General features: G+C 35.4%; 1 protein-coding gene across 5 annotated transcripts in view; it reads left to right on the forward strand.

Annotated features, from left to right (window-relative positions):
• TUSC3 (tumor suppressor candidate 3) overlaps positions 1-21,557 on the forward strand; it is a 183,553-nt gene that overhangs the window by 156,023 nt on the left and 5,973 nt on the right. For 3 of the 5 annotated variants that reach the window (XR_009538279.1, XM_060136534.1, XM_060136537.1), the window contains 3 exons: positions 9,427-9,501; positions 13,040-13,130; positions 19,825-19,887. Coding sequence is in view for 4 of the 5 variants with exons in the window: in XM_060136534.1 (XP_059992517.1) it covers positions 9,427-9,501; positions 13,040-13,130; positions 19,825-19,843 (185 nt within the window). In the remaining variant the exon portion in view is untranslated. The remainder of the gene's footprint in view (positions 1-9,426; positions 9,502-13,039; positions 13,131-19,824; positions 19,888-21,557) is intronic. The other 2 variants (XM_060136535.1, XM_060136536.1) reach the window with 2 other exon arrangements.

Genomic DNA, 21,557 nt, shown 5'->3' on the forward strand with positions numbered 1-21,557 from the left:
AAGATCTGACCTTGGAAATGAAGCTTTAAATGAGATTTTAAGACTCCATTTTCTATTAGAGGGGAACTAAACATATCTTTTTGAAACTCAACCAAACAACATCGACCATCTTCTTCCTCTGTATCAGTTCTCAACATTTTTATTTTCATCCTTGGCTACTCATACTTGAGTGCATTTCATGGAACTGTGCATATCTGTAACCCATTCCTTGCATTTACTTAATTACCTATGTGCTTTGTGGCTTCACAATTAAGAAGGTACTATGATGAGTATTTTTTGCTCTAGTCTGTCTCAGATTGTTTACTTAAATGTAGGTATTTCCAATTCCATTCTCAAATTTTGTGATCTTGATAAGTTAACTACATGGTTTCTCTTTTCCAGCTTTCATAGGATAAGAGATTAATACTTTCTGCACATTTAGAGGGAATTGAGGTGAGGAAATAAAATATTTGCAAATACATTTCTAGGAACATCTCATTCTTATTAAAAAAATTAAGGGTAATGCCATATTTGCTCTTAATTTATCTTTTAATTATATAAGTTAATTCATGAAGTAAAACACATTTGTGTTAAAACACAGTACAGTAGTCCCCCCACAAGTCCATAGGAAATACGTTCCAAGACCACCCCCAGTGGATGCCTGAAACTGTGGATAGTACCAAACCCTACATATACTATATTTTTTCCTATACGTACATACCTATGATAAAGGTTAATTTATACATCAGGCACAGTAAGAGAATATCCAAACTGCCAGCATCACTACTCTTGTGCTTTGAGGCCATTATTAAGTAAAAAGGGTCACTTGAACACAAGCACTGTGATCCCACGACAGTTTATCTGGTAACAAGATGGCTACTAAGTGACAAATGAATGGGTAGTGAATGCAGCGTGGATACTCTGGACAAAGGGATGATTGACATCCGGGTGGGACAGGGCAGGAAGGTGTGAGATTGCATCATGCTACTCAGAATGACATTTAAATCTCAATTTAAAACTTACGAATTACTTTGGAATTTTCCATATGATGTTTTCAGACTGTGGGTAACTGAAACCACAGAAGAGAACCTCCAGAAAAGGGGGAATATGTACTGGAGGTAACTTTTTGGTTCTTATTTGTATGGACTTTTTTTTTTCTTTTCTATCTGATTTCAATCCATGATGTGGCATTTTAGCAGTATACTTTATTCCAAACAGCCTATAAATACATCAGGAGTACCTAGCAAAAGGAATGAAAAGGTGTGTTTGAGACCATCATTCCATTGTATGGCAGGAATTCCCCAAGGTTTCATTTCCTGGCTCACTGACATCAAGCTGAGATTTAGGATGCAAAGAAATTTCACAAACATTATGAAGTCTTCCATGTAGATTTTTTTTTTTAACATCCTTATTGAAGTATAATTGCTTTAACAGTAATACACAGAATTAAAAGCCCCTATTTTCTTTCTGCTACTAGTAACTATTTGTTGCTTTATCGCTCCTGTTATTTTTATTTACAGATATCTATGAAAAGAGAAAATGTCTTTCAAAATGGTGGACTCATGAAAATTATCAGTGAAAGTTTAATAGAAGCCAGTATCTAATAATTTCTTTTTTTATATATACTTTATGATTTTACTTTTCTTTGGCAGAGTCTACCGATATTGTTTAAACTTATCATGTAATTTTTTTGTAATTTGCATGTATATTTTTTCTCTTTAAATAACAACAACAAAAAAGGTAAATTCCAGGTGGTTGCTTTTTGTTTAGAGAACATTTATGCCTTTTGGTTTTCTCTTCCTAATTTAGTAAGCAAGATCATTAGATGCAATTGCTATATACAAAATTTTATTGAAAAGAAACCTAAGAAACAACAGATGGATTCATTTGCTATCATAGGTTATTGATTCACATTTAGTAAAAGTAAGATTTTTCTCCCTTTTAGTGGTGTTTTATTTCAGTACCTTATGGGGGTGTGGGGGGAGAACAGTCCTAGGTAGTCTTTGAGAGAAAACTATTTTAAAAAGGAATAAAAAAATGTTATGACGTTTTAATAAGGAATATATGAACTAAGACTAACTCATATAATCCTTTATATTTTTCCAAGTAAAATATTTTTTTAATTTTTAATTTAGTTATGTAATGAAAATATAAGGTATTTGCTGTTTGCAAGAAGGTAGACTGATAGAGAAATCATTTTAATCTGGTATGCCAGATCCTATAATCAGTGCTTGGAAGGAGCAACTTGATGCCTGCAGAAGTTGAACGGACTTTTCAGCTGGGTTTTGATACAGCAGAAAAAGGGTTTCTCCCCACGTGGAGAATGAGTGAGCGAGAATATTCCAGTGGAAGGTGCAACAGGTACAAAAACATAAAATGAGAGAGTATTCTCAAACTGTGAAGGGCAGATTGATGAAAGGTTAGTTGGCTAGATAATGAATATCTTCCCATACCTTGCTAAGAAATTTCAATCACCAAGATACGTTATATGTGCTAGGTGAAACAAGACACATGAATGAGTTCCAGGATTGGCTTTACTGTCAAGTATACAAATTCTGACCTGTCCCTTAATTCTGCATATCCTCTAAGTTCTGTAATCTCAAGAAGATGACATGAGATTAGTGTCAATTGGAAGTAAAAGTTCTGAAATAAAAGGCAAAGGTTTTACTAGCAATAATAACAGTTTTAAAATATTTAAAAACATGTATTCTTACATGGCTCATATTTGCTTTTCCTATGAGAAAAATATTTGTTTTCCATTTATTATGAAAGAGTATGATTTTACTCTGATTTGTTTTCAATCTATGATAGAGAGCAAATATTTCTTTTATTTTAATGTGTTACATCCAAGGAGAAACATACTGTAGAAGAAAATTAGTGACGGATGCAAGTTGATATTTTAGATTTAGATAGAAGACCAAGTCTTCTATAATGTGCTGACTTTTTTCAACATTTGTTTGCATTTATCTTTAAATTGACAATCCTGATTCTCTTCCTAGGAGCAACAGTAAACCCAACATCATGTGCAATTGAGATTGGATTATAATGTAATGCAAATGTATGTGTCACCAGTTCAGTAGGATGCTCACTGCCTCTGGGTTTTGTATATAATTTACACAAACAGCAACTTCTGTTTTATGTAGGATCATATCAATATTTTGACTTTTTTCGTGGTAAGAAGGTGATTGACAGGATAAAGAGAGAAACTGGGGAGTACACAGTAGTTGAGTGTATATTGCTATGATATTAATCAATGCAAATGTGCAAAGTAATACATGAAGTAGAACAAGGGCGCGCGCGCGTGTGTGTGTGTGTGTGTGTGTGTGTGTGTAGGCATAGGCATTAACAATCTCAGAGCAATAGAAAAAGTCTCAGGAACATTATAATTTATCTAGTGTATATTTACATCTCTTTTATTCTCTTTTAACGTTGAGACTCTTTATAAGCATAGTCAAATGGTTACACCCATCAGTTTAATGACAGAAAAGCATCTGTTATTCCAGAGTCAGACATAGAATCTCTTAGAGATTTGTAGGACCTTTCGTTAGTCATTCAGCCTTCCACCCAATGAAGGAAGACCTACACATTAACTCTGACAGATAATCTTCAAGCTTATTCCTCTGTCTATAAATCAGTCCTTTATCTAAGAATGTTTATGTTACCAATGTGATTTTTTTTCCCGAAATGATAAGTATTATGTAGGCTCTCTTTTAGCCAAAACTGTTTTCAGTGATACAGTAGAACTTAAGCTAAATAATTCTCAATACTCAAAGTCCGTAAGTTTAAAAGTATCTTTAAATAAAAGAGGAGGGGTTGGCAAGTTTAAAGCCATTTTAGTTTAATTCATATATCTTAATTACAGCCATCAAGTTTAAAGTAGGTTCACAGCTCATTCCTTGTTAAAGCCTACTCACTTTTGCGGGAAACATTCTGAGTACAAACTCACACTTGGTTCCTGACCCTGCTGCTTTCTAATAAAATATTTTATCTTGGAGTTGTACATAACACCTGTATCTAGTAATCCCTTTGCTTTAAAATTCCTACTTCAAGATCATAACACAAGGGTTTACTAAGTTTTTCATTTCTTTATTTTCACATAAAAGCAAAGCTAACTTCCTCTCAGACATAATAGTTTATAGTATCTTTGGCATGGTCTTTTAGATCCTCTATAGCAAGGGTTGGCAAACTAGGACCAGCAAGGGCCAAATCCAGCCTGTTTTTTTTTTTTTTTTTTCTTTGCGGTACGGAGGCCTCTCACTGTTGTGGCCTCTCCCGTTGCGGAGCACAGGCTCCGGACGCACAGCCTCAGCAGCCATGGCTCACGGGCCTAGCCGCTCCGCAGCATGTGGGACCTTCCCGGACCGGGGCACGAACCCGTCCCCTGCATTGGCAGGCGGACTCTGAACCACTGCGCCACCAGGGAAGCCCCTGTCTACTATTTTTATAAATAAAGTTTTATTGGAACACAGCCACACCTTTTCATTTGTGTATTGTCTATGATTACTTTGCACTACAATAGCAGAGTTGAGTAGTAACAATACACCATACAGCTTGCATAGCCCAAAATATTTACTTTCTGGCCCTTTAGATAAAAAGTTTGCAAACTACTGCTATGTAGAATATGAATAGTAGAAAACAAAAACCCACAACAACCTCATTACCCCAAGACAGTTGCTTTCAACTTTTTATTATCTTTCTTTCCCTGCATTTCTCTTATTTATTTTTAAAGAGATGAGATTATATTATTTTTGAACATTTTCACTTGACATAAAATTTTATGCTTATACATTATGTTAAAATAGATTTAGCTATTTTGTTCCTTTGCTTCTCCCTCATTATTTTCATCTAACCCTCTCATCATCCTTACTTCATTCCTTCTATGTTCTTTTGGTTTCCAACTTTTAGACACTAGCTTTGTGGCTTTGCACAAGTTATTTGGACCTCTCTGGTGGCTTCAGTTTCCTTATTTGTAAACCAAGGATAATAATGATCTTCCAATATCTACATCAAAGAGTAGTTCAAAGAGTAGTTGGTACTGGGTAAGATAGTGAACAAAACAAAGTTCCTGCCCTTTGGGGGCTAACATTTGTAGTGACAGGACAGAGACAATAAGTAAATAAAAAAGATACGGAATCTAAAATTTCTTTAAAAAACAATGTTAATAGAGAAAAGCAAAGCAGGAAAAAGTAGTACAGAGTTCAAGGGAGGCTTCTCTGATGTCACTGGAGCAAAAACCTAAAGGAAGTGAGGGAGTGAGTTACATGGACATTGGGGGGAAAGAGTATTCAAGCAGTGGGGTAGCAGTTGCAAAGATCCTGAGGCAGAGGGGTTCCTCTTGTTGGCAGAATACCAAGGGCATAAGTCAGAGCAATCAAGGGCAGAGAAGTATAGGAAGTGGGTCAGGATATAAATCAGGTACAGCCTTGGTGTCATTTTGAGGTCTTTAGATTTTACTCAGAGTGAGATGGAAAGCTATTAGAGTGCTCTGAGGAGAAGAATGGCATTACCTGACTGACTTTAATGATATATTAGAAAGTCCATACTATCTAAGGCAATCTACAGATTCAATGCAATTCCTTTCAAAACACTAATGGCATTTTTTCACAGAACTAGAACAAATAATCCTAAAATTTGCATGGAACTGCAAAAGACCCTGATTAGCCAAAGCGACCTTGAGAAAGAATGACAAAGCTGGAGGTATCATGCTCCCTGATTTCAAACTATATTAAAAAGCTATGGTAATATTATAAAAACAGTATGGTATAAGCACAAAAACGGACACATAGATCAGTGGAACAGAGAGCCCAGAAATAAACCTGTGCACTTATGGTCAGTTAATCTACAAAGAAGACAAGAATATACAATGGGGAAAAGACTACCCCTTTAATAAATGGTGTTGGGAAAACTGGACAGCTACATGCTAAAAATGAAACTGGACCACTTTCTCACACGATATACAAAAATAGATTCAAAATGGATTAAAGATGTGAAACTATAATACTCCTAGAAGAAAACATAGGCAGTATGCTCTTTGACATAGGTCTTAGTGTTAATTTTTTGGATCTGTCTCCTCAGGCAAGGGAAACAAAAGCAAACAAGTGGGACTACATCAAACTAAAAATCTTTTGCACATTGAAAAAAAACATCAACAAAATGAAAAGGTAGCCTACTGAATGGGAGAAGATATTTGCAAATCATATATCCAATAAGGGGTTAATATCATAATAAACAAAGAACTCATACAACTCAGTATCAAAAAGCAAACAACCTAATTAAAAAATGGGCAGAGGACTTGAAGAGGACTTCCTCTTTTCTAAGGAAGACATATGATGGCCAACAGACACATGAAAAGATGCTCTACATCGCTAATCATCAAGAAACCGCAAATAAAATCCACGATAAGATACCACCTCACACCCATCAGAATGGCTAAGTTAATAAATAACAAGTGTTGGTGAGGATGTGGAGAAAACAGAACCCTTGTGCGCTGTTGGTGGGAATCTAATTTGGCACAGCCACTATGGAAAACAGTATGGAAGTGCCTCAAAAAAATTAAAAATAGAACCAGCATATGATTCAGCAATTTTACTTCTGGATATTTTATTTACCTGAAGAAAACAAAAACACTAATTCTGAAATATATATGCACCTGTGTTCATTGTAGCATTATTTACAATAAGCAAGATATGGAAGCAACCAAAGTGACCATCAATGGATGAATGGATAAAGAAGATATGGTGTGTGTGTGTATGTGTGTGTATGTGTGTGTATACACACACACACACCATATATATATGTGCATATATATATGTATATATACACAATGGCATATTACTCAACCATTAAATAAAAAGAAATCTTGCCATTTGCAACAACATGGATGGATCTGAAGAGTATCACACTAAGTGAAATAAGTCAGAGAAAGACAAATACCTTATGATCTCATTTGTATGCAGAATCTAAAAAACAAGTGAACAAAACAGAACAAATCAAAAACAGACTCATAGATACAGAGAACAGGGTGGTTGCCAGAGGGCAGGTGGGTGATGGGTTGGGCAAAACAGGTGAAGGAGATTAGGAGGTACAAGCTTACAGTTTTAAAAATAGTCATGGGGATGTAATACACAACATAAGGAGTATGGTTGATAATATTGTAGTAATTTTGTATGGAGGGGATAGTTACTAGATTTACTGGTGGCAATCATTTCCTAGTGTATTTAAATGTCCAGACACTATGTTGTATACCTGAAACTAACATAATATCGTATATTTCAATTAAGAAAAGATAGAGAATATTTCTAAGACTTAGGGGTAGGAATTTCATAAGCAAGAAACAATAACCAAAGCTCATAAAAGAATAATAATTTTGACCATACTAAAACGCAAACCTTCTGCATAACTAAAAAATTTAGAAGACAAGTAGAAGAATCTATATGCAACACTTCAATCAATTCATATCCAGAAAAAAGTGAAGCATTTTCTAAGTTAATAAGAAAAGTATGCTTTTGGAAAAATGGACAAATAAGCACTACACAAAAGATTAAACAAAAAAGAATTAACATATCGAAAGATACTCAGACTCACTATTGATACAGATCCCCACTCAACAATTTGATAAAATCAGTAGTTCAGCAATACCAACATAACGTTTCTTCGGCAATGTTAAGAGAAATGGAAACTCTTAACACTACTTGTTTTACAGAATATGATCATACCTAGTAAATTTGAAAATACACATATCAGCCTCTCAAAAACTCTACCTCTAGGTGTAGACCCTAGAAAAATATTGCATGTGTACATGTAAAAAGACAGTCTTTGTAGGAGTATTTGAAATAGCAAACATTGGGAAACAAATGCCCATCAGTAAGATGAAGCAATAACGTGGTACACTCTTATGAAAATCTTACACTTTTGTAACAACATTGTTTGAATTTGTATGAAGTTCAAAAGCAATCAGATGAGCAGCATGTAGGTCACATAGTTTACATCATAATAATGCAGCAATTTACAGAGAGACAGTAGTAAAAATAACACATATGAAGATATATTAACAGGGATGTTACACTTGAGTGACCATAGTTAATATCCAATAAAATATAATTTGCTTAATAAATAACTTCTCGCTAAGTGCATATTTATGTCTATGTGTACTAATAATACACACACACATATATTATGTACACATGGGTGTTCATGTATTCAGTTTTACCCTGAGAATATTGAATATATGGCTTTACTCTCATTAAAATTTTAAAGCATTTAACTTTTAAAACTTGTTTTCCCCAGAAATAAAAATAGTGTGATTTTCCCCAGTTTTATAAAGGAATTTTGGAAGCTACTGAGCAGATGGTGTCATAAAAGAAATATTTGTTTCGTTTATATTATCTATATAAAATCATTTTTAAGTGTCATTTGTATTTTGAATATTTATAAAAAATGTTTCTGTGATAGTTAAAATAATCCAGAACTCTATGAATTTTCAGTAGATCAAATATGTACATAAATGTATAGATTAGAATTTTACATGAATATAAAAGGGTGTTGGCAAAAAAAAGATGAAAGGAGAACCCTAATTTAATTCCTTATTAAGGATCTACATCAGCCCTATCAGTCTGCTCCAGAGAACTAAGTTAAGCAGTCAAAATTCCCTGTGTATCCGCCGTTTGAGTGATACAAGCTTTTAATTTTTCGATCATTATTGGCAACCTCCTATGACTCTGGACTCGAGGGAGTTTATAGCAGTAAATTGTCCAAAACACCTTAAGAATAATGAATCCTTAAAGTCCACAAACTAACATACTGCAAAACATACTGTTTTGCTAGTGCAAAACATTCATTCTGTTACCTTGTCCTTTCAGGCCATGACGACATGATTGAAACACAAAGAACTTAGTAATTATCTAAATTTCAGAGGTTTTCAAACTGTGTTATTGTGGATTTCCTAAAAGTTGAGTGGTATACATGTGTGTCGGGCAGGAAGATGGTATTGCATGGGGCTGGTAGTGGCTTCTTCTCTTGGATGCATTATGCGTCCAACAGAGGTTGGTTGGTTGGACCCATGCTGAATATATTCTAATTTTCTATGACTGCCAATAAATGGTCATTCTAATTGTAACTGGTGTATACCTTTATGTATAATGTGAAATATCATTATTGCTTTTGAGAGTTTATAATTCATATGCACTATGAAAGTTCTGGAATTTAAAGGCATTTAGAATTAGAACTTTAAAATCTCAAAGTTTCAGGTTATACAGTCTAAAAATTAAGGCATATTTAAATACACAAAGAGCGGTAATCTTATGTTATATAAAGAGAATAAATTGCATTTACCTCTGTGTGCGTTTGTAATTTAATCATTCTGGGACAGAACACATTGTGTTCAGATCCAGAAAAATTAATAGATTTTATTTGCATCTATTTCTGCTGTTTCCTTGACAACTACTATAGACGCTGCTATCACCATGGGGATGGTTCTTCTAAATGAAGCGGCAACATCCAAAGGCGATGTTGGAAAAAGACGGAGTAAGTCTCTGTGTTGGTATTTTTCTAAGTTTGTTTTAGTCTTAAGCTTCATTTAAATCAAATGGGAAATAGATAAAAGTCCTTTGTAAATGAACTTCTAAAGAAATGTTCTGGTTTGAAGAGAGTTGTGGTGTTCCTTACTTTTTTCTGTTTCTTGGATGTGTGTGTGGCAAATACTTAAAAATACATTTCTTCCAAAATGGGACTGGGTGATTTTCTGTGGAACTGGATATAAAGAGGAGCTCTTATTCACCCTTGGTTGGGGTGCTCTGACGCATCTCTGCTGAAGCTGTAGTCTCTGTAGTCATGTCCACCCTACAGGAAGGGTGGAAAATTCTGTGGGCAGAGTCTTCAGAGGTTTTACTGGCTAATGATATGTTTCCCTGTGCCACACGAATCAGGTATGCATTCAAGGACTGACTCAGAGAGAGAAGTTTTTGCATAGGTCTTGTACCCTGAAATACTATACTTCCGATTACCTCCAAAACCTCCTTTTAGCAACATTTAGAAAGGGGGCATTTCGTGATACCATGTTTTCCAGTGTCTTTGCCTTTTCCAATGATATTCCAAGATTTACAACTCTACCAGCTTCCAGCACTATGTCTTAACAAGGTGACTACATTTTATCCTTTGACAGAACTGTTCCTCGAAGGGAGTTGTAGAAAAAGAATACATGTTTATAAAGTAACATATTTTTGGCAGGAAAAGGGAAAAAACACATGGGAAAAATCTTCTGCCCTGAGGAGCAGAGGTTAGGAAAGGACAGACAGCCTTACATTCAGTATTTCCCGCCACAGATCTTTCCATAATTAATATAAAGTCCCCATGTGAGCTTACGATTATGCTTCCAGAAACCTAAAATTAAAATTTTTCTCAATATGCTTTGCATTTCTGAACCCTTTTTAAAACCCAGAATGTATGCGTGAGGAACACAGGCATCTGGAAAAGACTCATAATTTATTAAGAAGTTAAAATAAAATCCAGACTTATTTTTTATGGGAATTTTAGTTATGGTGACATGTATGTAAATCAGTCATAGTGATTTCTAAATGTAATTCTTAGGTATCTTAAGTGTTGAAATGTTTTGGATGTAACAGACACTTTAGTCTACCCTCTGTTTTCCCATGATGCCATCTATACACTGTTAGAAAGAAACTACACAAGCGACGAACGCATTACTTTCTTTAGTTAATCATTGCTCAGAACATCATTTTATGATTTATGTTTTGAATAAAGAATGTGACGTTCTTGGGACTGGCAAGTAATATTTATAAGGACAAATTCTTATGTGTTTATATATTTATCATGTATCCTTCATATTAAAATAGTAAGAAATATGTGATTTTTTAATTGCAGGTCTATAATTATATATATATAAATAATCACTCCAGCCCCCACCCACTGCCAGTTTATTTATTTGTGTGTCTGTGTGTGTGTGTGAGTGTGTGCGTGTGTGTGCGTGGGGGGGCAAGAAACAGAAGGGGTGGAGAATGGGAAATATATTTTTTAAATTATCCCTTTTGACTCCAGTGTGATTTTTATTTTTGATATAATACAAGTACTGTGATTATTATTGCCCAGGTCAGAATGCGTCTGTGTCGTCCTAGCATTTTCTTCTCACAAGTATGTTATCTCGTATGGGCTGCAGTGGTTTGTTGGGTCATTACTGACTCCTGTCTCGGGTCCTCTCCCCCACGTGCGAGTACTTGAGTAGCATCATTTTGTTCCACTGCATAGAATCAAGTAATATACTCTGTCTTACTTGATCACGTTTTGAGGCTTATTTCCCATCAAACACAATCAGATGAGGCTACCAAAAGCGGCAAAGGGAGTGAAAAAGTGTTTTACTCAACTTCTGGAGAAAAAGAGGAAAGGAAGAAGTATTTGGTAATGCCAAATGTAGGAAGTAGAAAGTAAAGCATCATGTCATTAATTCTGGGTTTACTAAGATTATTGTAAGCACAGTTGCTATGTCTAGTGGCTAGTGTCTGTCATACTTGGACATTCCACAATCTAAGGAAAAAAAGGTGTTTTTCATTTCTGCGGTATTCAGCAACTGTTTTTGCTTTGCTTTCTGCCAATATTCATTTGAAGTTCACCTTCATGAGTGTTACCTGAAATGAAATGCCACAGAGGCTGCAGCTCAATGCTATTAAGCACTTAGGACTTTTCGCAATTTGTTCTCAAAACTGAGAGAATGGTATTCCTACAGAGTTGAAAGAAAACTGACAGATTTCTAGACCATGTTTTAACAATGCCATACCTTACCTACTCCCTGATTTCCAGGATTGTAATTAAACCTGGTCTAATTTATATGCTAGAATAATTTAAAAATCGTATTTCATCACTATAGCAGCATATAGAACCGTTTAACCTTCCTTGTTTCCGTCTGTCTTAGTGTGTTTAATCTCTTTTGTCTTCCCCTTTCTTTTATAATTAATTATATTAGATATTTCAGTGTTTTTAAAGAATTCCCTGAAACTAACGAAAGGATACAAGTATCGCACAAATGTTTTATTCTTAAGAAACGGTTAGCTATTTCTTATTAAGAGAACTAATTTCTACTTATTTACAGAACAGATTTAAATAAATTTCTATTTCTCTAAATATACCTGTTTTCTTTTATTCTAAACATACTTGCATTTAATTGGCTCAGATTTTTAAGCATTTGTTTTGTTTATTTTACTAATAGCAATGTATCTTATTTAATTAAAATCCAATATATGTATTTGCATACATTTTTATTATGTATATTATATATATTTGATTAGTCATCTACTTTAGAGTAAAATCTTCCTAACCATAACAGAAAGGAAAAGAAATTTCCCTGTTGTCAACTTGCCTTGGACAAAGTGACACTGAAAACCTAGACCACAGCCTAAGCACATTCTGCTGTAAAATACACCGTGTGTTCCTTTGTAAAACAAACAAACAGTAATACCAAGACACTATTACCAGCTATTTAGGGGGATTTTCTCCTGCTTTGACTGTCACAGAGTTCATATTTTCTCACTCCCCAAGCTTTTGTTCCTAGCCTTCAGTGTGCTGGGACGAACTGTTATTTGTAAGCAACAGGCTTTTACTGAGGCAATAATCTAGCCAATAACCTAAAATTACATTTCTCTGTAAATATTCCATGGCATCTGAAAATAAAATTATATTGCACATTCTAATAATGCAAATGTCTCTGCTAACATAGCCAGTGGTTCACAATGCAGGGGCTGATAATCTTGTTTGCGGTTTATCACGTTTTGTTGTGTTTTGTTTTGATCCCTCTGGGGGCATTTTAGTACTTGTAGGAATTCTGTAAGAGAAGAAAACCACCAGAAGACTTAGATCACTTTTGTTGTTTTCGTACCCCAAATAGTACATTTTCATTGAGAAGAATGTGGAAAATAATGATTATCTGGTTTGTTGTACCTGTGTGTGCCATGAACTGTTACATGTAAGTATACTGTGATTAACTGAATGCATTTAAAAAGTATAAACATTTGGGTTGTGTGTGTCTAGACCAATGGAGTTTTCTGTCTCTTTCTAGTCATTTGTCTAGTGGGATTAGGCCTGGTGGTCTTCTTCTTCAGTTTTCTACTTTCAATATTTCGTTCCAAGTACCACGGCTACCCTTACAGGTAATATCATTATACTAATGTGACTGTTTTCATTTTTAACTAATAGAATAAATAGAATTTCATTGGTTAATATATATTTAAGGATTAATATAAAGTAGCTAACTTATTTGCCAAGTGACTTTAAACTCTGTTAAGCAAGTTTTTGAGCACCTGCCATGTGTTCTGCATAGACCATATGAAGGAGATATAAGGCATGGTTCCTGCTGCCTAGCATAGCATAGTTTTATTTTAGAGATACATGTTATATGCATATTACATATGTACATAAACAGATAGCAAAATGTTTTAAATTTTGTGGAATTTATCAAAATTTCTTCTTGTCTTAGTTTGCCTGTCCATCATGATTTTTACTTCATTTGCAAAATTTTTTTCTCATAAAAGCTACTGTTCAGTGTCCAGTAACTTGCATCTTTTGAATTCTGCAAAGTTTTAGCTTTTTTTCCAATAAAAGCAAACTTGAAAGGGAAAATTAAATGATAAAATAACGTCTGGTCACTGGAAGTTGTATAATGAATATCTCCTAAGATTTTTACCAACATATTTTCATAATTGGGGATGGAAAGATGTTGAAAATTTATTCCAAAATGATGTTATTATAACCAAACTATACTTTTCACTAAAGCAAAATACAACTGATGGGCCAGATTAGAGTTGTCCAGGTCATGAATTAGGCAGATTCACTTCTTGACCACATTCCTCCCTCAGCTTCTCTGAAAGGAATAAATATTCCACTTTCTCTTTCTCTAGGGAGTCCTTCTAATAACCCATCCTTCTCTCTAATTAATAAGTAAAGGCTCTGTATTTCCTTTCTTAGAGATTCTGAAAACTCTTTTCTGTTGAGATAGTAGAACTAATGATATATTGATAGAAAATAAAATCTCATACCTTACGTCCCTTTTGCATGTGAATTGAGCAATTATATTAAGAGAATGTTTCTACATAGGTGATGGCAGCAATGTATAGCTTTTTCTGGGGCACAGAACTATTCCCGTGACAGAGATCTGATTCTGGGCTTACAATGAAGAGCAAGACGCTTCAGCCCTACCTCTCTGTTTTCTCATACAGACAGAGGCACATTTCCAATCTCTTCTTCTCACATCCATTAAAAATAAATGTACTAAAGGAGTGGAAGAAATGTGAGTATCAGATCTGAGCTGTGAGGCCATCTACCTTTAATCCTGCCTGCAGCGTAAGTGAATTTTTAAAAAACATTAGTTCTGAGGGCAAGAAGAGTAATAAGAAAGGCAATTAAAGCCTCCAGTTTCTTGATTTTATTCTTGACATTGGCTATCTAATTTTGGTTTTGAAATGTGAAGTCAGACTAATCAAATCTCAGATTAAGTAACGCCCAGAAAAGATGAAGTTCATGTTCTTCTTTTTCCCCCTGCCCTACGATTGAGAATCACGGTTCTGTATGACTGGAGCCTTAGTTTGACTTGCATGTTTTCTGTTGATGCAATTTGTAGAAGAGTATTTCTATTTCTCTTAAGTTTTTATTCAGCGTGTCAAAAACAGTTAAATTAACTCATTTCAACCTACAGTATTTACAGTGTCCATGAAAGGTGTCTACTTTAATAAAAGGTGAAGTATAGTAAGGGATGTCGTGCGATTCTTAAAACCTATTTAGTTGACGGTCAGAAAATAGGGGAAGGTAAAGAGCAAATTCCAGCTTTCCTTATACATCAGAGCATCAAAATCTAACAAGAATATCATCCCCTATCTAGATCTTCCTAGTCATTATATTGCTATGTTAGAACAAGTAGAGAAAAGTTGTTTTTCTCATTCCACAGAATAATGTTACATTTGACAGCACTATTTTGTTATGATATGAAGAGTTTAAGTTTGTCCTTTTTTCCCAAAAAGTAATTGTCATTTAGTAGTATAAATCTCTAATCCTCTGATTCTTTACCAGGAGTGGACATGTAAATCACCTGGGAAGCTTTTCAAAATACATATTCCAGGCCTCACCCTAGATATTCATAGTGAGCATTTCTGAACCAGAGTATATGCTTATTTCTTTATGAGTGTGGCATCAACCATTCTTATTGTGTCACAGTCACAGTCCCTTTCCAAGGGCCCACCAGGCTAAACAAGGACTGGGCTTGCCGTTAGCTGGCCTCACGGGGCTGGAAGTGGAGATGTAAGGAGTCAGATGGAAATCACGCCCAAGAGTGGTTTGTGAATATGAAATTTGACATAGTTTAGATGAAAACCCCTAAGAGGAGCTGCCAAGAAACAGACTCAGAACAGAGCTCAGCAAAAAAGCCTGGGAAACCCAGTGCACCGAAAGACTGTGACATGTCATTACAGAGACATGAAGGCAGGATCCTGGCTTTGGCCTCCACTCTTGCAAACTCCACTGTTTGCTGCACTGTTCCAGCTCTTCCACGGCCCACTTTAAATCATTCTCTTAGTTTATTCATCTCTTCCCATATCCCTTCAAAGCTTTCTAATATTTCTCTTCAGCCTCTTAAGAACTTCTGTTTGTCTCTGCTTTCCTGCATTCTACCTTTTCCGTGGATATAGTGATGCCTCGTTCATCAAGCTTCCATAAATCCTTCTAGCCCTCCTACTTCATAGCTCTCCAATCATTCATCATCAAATTCTCTTGCCTTGTCAGGTTGATAGAATAGGTTATATGTGTTCCCTTCATTACATTTACAGCATCCCTCTGAGCTAACAAAATATGGTAGAGGGGAGCATTATGAGAAAAAATCCCAACTTTGCATCTGGAAAGCTTTATTCTCTTATTAGTCTAACACGTGCATATATGCCAGAGTTACTTTAGTAATGGTAGGTATTGCTTTGGGGTTTGTTTTTAATCCACTGCATCATTTTCCTTCAGAATAAGGTTTTTTCTCAGAAATTTTATCAGTTCTCTTGCGAATGATTATGATAATAAATAGATGATTAACATCAAGAGCAAGTGTTGCCAAAAGGACTGGAGGGAGTATATATACCAGAGATTTGGATAAATCCTCAGCTAAGTTCTAAAAACCTGGCAGTATAGTGAAAACAGTTTCTGTCCAACTAGTTCCCTGGAGAGAAAGCAAAGGTGATGGCAAAAGCCAGAGTGAGAGAGGGAATAAATGAAAGAAAGGACAAGAGAAATAATTCTGGGAATAGTTGAAAGATGACACGTTAATAAAAAAAGAAAAAGAGACGATTTCCCACTGAATTATCCTATGGGAGAGGCTTGGTCAGTTATGAACATAGTACCACATTCTGAAGGAGCACTTTGCATTCCCAGAAGCACGCGTCTGTGGCACCAGCATTATAGTATTTGATAAATAAAAAACAAACCAAATCTTGCTCCTATCGGATAAAAGTAGTTTGTAGGGAATGAGAAAATGAGATACTCGACACCATCATTATAGCAAGAGGAAAGGTATTCCATATTCCAGAGGTATGTCTTGGCCTGGGTACTTCTGAAAAGACATTGTGGATGCCCATCTTCAATGAGAGCTAGTGCCTAGTATAATGAATCATAAACCCTGGTGACCAAGAGCTAAATCAATCCAATCCTTTGTGCCAGACATACATTGAAGTAGGCTTGCAAAAAAAAAAAAAAAAAAAAAACTTTCTCAACCAAGACCATTTCCTTGACTTTGAGATGAGCTGCCAGGACAAATAAACAGTTTTCTTCAAAAAGAATGGAAAAACCTCCCACTTCTGCCTACTTTAGATGATACCAGTACTTTGGATAAGACGAGAGATGTCCTTTACTGAAAATGCATATTTGAACATAACACCATCTACTAACTGAAAAACACCTTTAGCCAGGGGCTTTGGCTCCAATGCCAAAGTACTCTCTTGGGCGTAATGCCCCAGCCTTTGGTAGCCTTTGATATCTGTGTTTTAGGTTTGTGAATTATAACTTTTGTACCAAGAAATGCCTCTGATGCACAGAACTATGTCCAGAATTATTTTAAAACTAATTTTTTATTTCCTCACAATTTTGAATTGTCTGATATACAACCTTTAATTTCTTCTATAAGGAATGATCTTTTTTCTTTTCATTTTTATTTTAATTTTAAACCTCACAAAACCTTAAACATTCATGCGCTTCCTATTTTCTGAGTACTTCACACTGCTATTTTTTTTTGTTTTTGGTCTATATACTTGCTGAAAGGGATAAAAGTCTGTTACATGTTTACTCTATTTCCTTAAATCGTCCCCACATTTTAGTCTTAAGGGTTTTTTCCCCACAGTATCAACATGTTTCATGCCATCACTAAACTCTCCCAGATCATCTTTAAGTTTCAATAAGCAAACTTCCCTCATTTAAATCCCTGATCTACCTGTTACTAGCTCAGTGACTTTGGGAAAGTTAAGTAACTTTTCTAAACCTTGGTTTTCTCATTTGTAAATGGGAAATGTTTACATATTTTGACATTTGTAAAGATTATATGATGTAAATCACTTAGCACATTGCCTGGTACTTAGTAAATGGCACATAGTATTAATTACTCAATAACTCTTTGATGCTAATTATTCTCATTAGTTCTGATATAAAGATTTTACACATTTATATTTAATTTTTCCTAAGCAGGATTTTTTTACGCTAAAGATTAAGCAACTGTTGTTTTGGGTTTTTCTGTTGTTGTTTTGAGGTTTTTTTTCTCTTTCTTTTTGATGTATGGTTGACGTACAATATAAGTTACAGGTGTACAATACAGTGATTTACAACTATTTTTTGTCTTTTTGTTGTTGTTGTTAGGGAGTTTGAGATTGGCAACTGTTGTTTTTTATTTGCAGGATTCAGTTGGTGAAGAACAGATTTTCCCTGAACCTTTTGATGAACTTAATTGGTCTCTCGAATCCCCTGAAATTATCAGTGAAATATCAAAGATTATTAAGAATTTGATGTAATTACCATCTGAGCCATAGTTCAGAAAAAGAAGGAATTTTATTCTAGTGATAGCACTGAATTCATCTTGTGTATTAAATAAAGATTAACTTTCGGGCTTATTCCATTTTCTAAGAAGAGTAAAATGCTAGTGGTCATACATGAGAGTCTTCCATTATGGGTAATTACTTTCCCACTGTTTTCCACTGACACACTGATTCAAAGTTTTCTTCCAAAAATTTCTATAAAACTATTTGACATATCAAGTCTGTTTTAGTAGGAAAACAGCATGAAACATTCTCTAGTAATTCTATCATTTTGTTTCCTGTTTACGAATCTTTGGTTGTCTTTGAGAGGTATGGTATAATGGAAAAATAATGTTTAGAATCACAAGATCTGAGTTCAAATTCAGTATATAATTTTGTATGTTATAAGAACTCTGGCTCTGCAGTCACACGGATCCAAGTTTGAATCTTCCATTCTCTCTTCACTAACTTTGGGACTTGGAGTTACTTAACTTTTGAGTCTCATTTTTCATCACCTCTAAAAGTAGTGTTATTATGGGGTTGGGTAACAGCTTTGTTAAGCTTGTTTCTTCATCTGTAAACTTGGCGTAATAATTAATACCTATCTGAGAATTTTGAGGGGATAAATTATATAATCAATTTGTAGTGCCTGAAAGGTAGTAGGTTCTCAGAAGTAATTACTTAACCTACCTCTTGCCTGTACTAGCCATTTCAGCACTTGGTTATTCAGTAGCACCTTACCACGTTTCATTTTTCATTAAGTATTCATATGTAACTTTTGTGTGTTGCAGTTCTTTTCATTCTAGAGTATCGTAAGGTATTTTAGAGAAGGTCCTTGGAAATGCCTTTTTTATATCTCCAAAGTGTTGTGCACATAGTAGGTGCTCATCATATACTTGTTAAATTGAATATGTTTATTCAAAAACATTTTTTATGTATTCCTTACCTAACTGCAACAGGAACCATTAAGATAGAAACATAATGGAGAGGAGAGTATTGGTTTGCCACAGTGCACAACTCCAGAAGGTGGAATTCACATCACATGATACGCCATGGAGTTGTCAGGTTGTTCCACACACCCAGAGGGGTGTGTGGAGTGTGTAAACATTATTCCAGACACCTGGGCTCTAAAGATACTTATTGCAACCTCAAAATGATCCTGAGCTGGCTGGCATCAAAAGTAAATATAAAAAATGTGTATTAATTAAGCTTACAATGGACATAGAAACTACTCCATTGTCTTAACAAGATACTTATAATTCATGATGGCTTTGGTTACTTTGAGAGATGATAACCAAAAAAAGGATTGACATTCAGTAAGGGAAAGTACAGAATAATAGGTAGACATGAAAGATATTCCTAATGAATTTTGAGAAAAGTATGCTAGTGAACAAGCACAGCAAGGCAAAAAATCCCAGGACGTACACTATGTAACAATATCACTTTCCTTTCTACATCTTACTTAGATGTAGATCTTTCATTTGTAGGGAAAATATAAAACACAATCTTGAGCCATACGAAAATAAAACACAGAAATGGTGTGGTGATCAATCCACAATATGTATCATTGATGAGAATTTCACTGGGATTGCCTTTCTGATGCTGAGTTCCAGCTTTGAAGAATGACGTAAAGGACCAAAGACTTAGAGGTGATTCAGAGAAGAGCTGGAGTGCTATAGCGGCACTTCTGTGTGTGTCCTATCTTATCTACATAAAGAATACAGTGCTAAATCTTTGTAATACTATTGTACAAGTGGAAATCGAATCTTAAGGACTATTTTCTCCATATTGTTGTATTTCACTGTGGTGTATTGGAAAGTGATCTGGACTTTGAGTGAGAAGATGTGATTTGGACCGTGGCACTTTAAAACTGTAACCGCAGGCAAGTCTTTTCATCTTCTCTGAGCCTCAGTTTTCCTCATCTTTCGGATAACAACCATAATATTTATCTCATAAGTAAGACAAGTTGTGGCCAACTATTGTTTTACAAATGCAAGATAACTTAGAACTATGAGAGCTCGTATCCCAGCCTTACGCTGTTGTACTTAGCTGCTACAGGGACAAGCCCTCAGATGAAGTTTTCCAGCAATAGACTTTGACCCATGGACTTAACCACTGACAAATTTTTTTAAACAATAATATTCGTATGCATGCGTATACCCACCACTTCAAACAAAATTTAATTCGATTTGGCTACTTCTGTTTTATTACTTGAGGGAGGAAAGCAGAACAGTTGACAGAAATATGTCTAATTCTGCTGAGGAAAAGTATAGTCAAATGCCTTTTCCACTAACAAACAATATAAGCTTTAATATCCAGAATATCCAGAATAATAAAATACAAGTCTTCTAAACACGGACTGATTTTTTAATATTTGATATTGCAGAAATAGATACCAGGAACCTGCATATAAATCCAAAGTGATTTTTATAGAACACTCAGAGTCCAGGTTTTTTGATTTCGCACTGCAGTCCCTCAAACCTCAGAACACATGGCCTGAGCAGAGACACACACAGCAAAGGAAGCTCTAGAGGGTTATTTCCATTGTGCAAACACAACTTTCTTACACCGGCAGAAACTCCACCACTCAGCAACCCCCGAAAGGAGGGATAGAGTAGGAAGCTCCTGTGATCTAGAAGTTCTGTTGTTCACGTGTCCCCCCACCTTACTCCACATACTAGCTTTATTGGTCTTTTCCCCCCAGACCTAGCATCCACGTCTCTGACCACACCTAGTTATAATAATAATGTTATCCAGACTCTTCCAAAGTGCCCCGCTGTGTAGGCTGTAGAGAAGAGGCCTCAGCAGTCGTTAAACTTGACAGCTCTCACCGTGCGTAACTGTAGGTATATCAATAGAAAGGTTTCCATTCCCAAAGATCCCTTTCCCAACTCCTAATAAAGTCCTGAATTTCTTTAGGGCTTTATTTTAGATCATGTACTTCAGACCTGAAGACTTTTCTGGATTTGGTAATTTTCTGTTACAAAGAAGAGAGCCCCAGGGCTTTTGGCTGAAGAGGCCTGGCTGACAGCTGTAACTACTTCTCCCTCGCATCCCCTTAGAACACTTGTGAATATAAAGGTTAGAAAATCCTGAGAACAGTGACTCATTAAGTTCTACTAGCTACAAGGCCAGGGGAACAGGAGTGAGTTCACTTCTTTGGCTCCAAGATGAAATCAGAGCAGCTGCCCCTTATCCACACAAGTGATTTCTGTGCGACCGAGTGCCATTACGTAACCATGAGGTCTGACTTCTTTCCCAGTTTGAGAACAGCAAGTGAGAACATTAGACAAGAAAATTCTGTCCAGCTGAAGATCTTGGTAGAGAACTTAACCTGCTCCCAATTGGACAGAATTCATTCATTCAAGAGCACCGCATACATTCTGGTTTTTTAAAACACTGGGGAACTGATAAATTAATTAAGAGAAGTCAAAACAAAATGCAAACCACTATTTGGTGCCTGTTCAGATATTTCACAGGAAGAGAAAAGGAACAAACATTACATATTACATGTAATATGGGTCTCCAGTAGCCACTCAATAACCAAATCCA

This window comes from Lagenorhynchus albirostris, chromosome 21, assembly GCF_949774975.1.
Source record: "Lagenorhynchus albirostris chromosome 21, mLagAlb1.1, whole genome shotgun sequence".
NCBI classification, from domain to species: Eukaryota; Metazoa; Chordata; class Mammalia; order Artiodactyla; family Delphinidae; genus Lagenorhynchus; species Lagenorhynchus albirostris.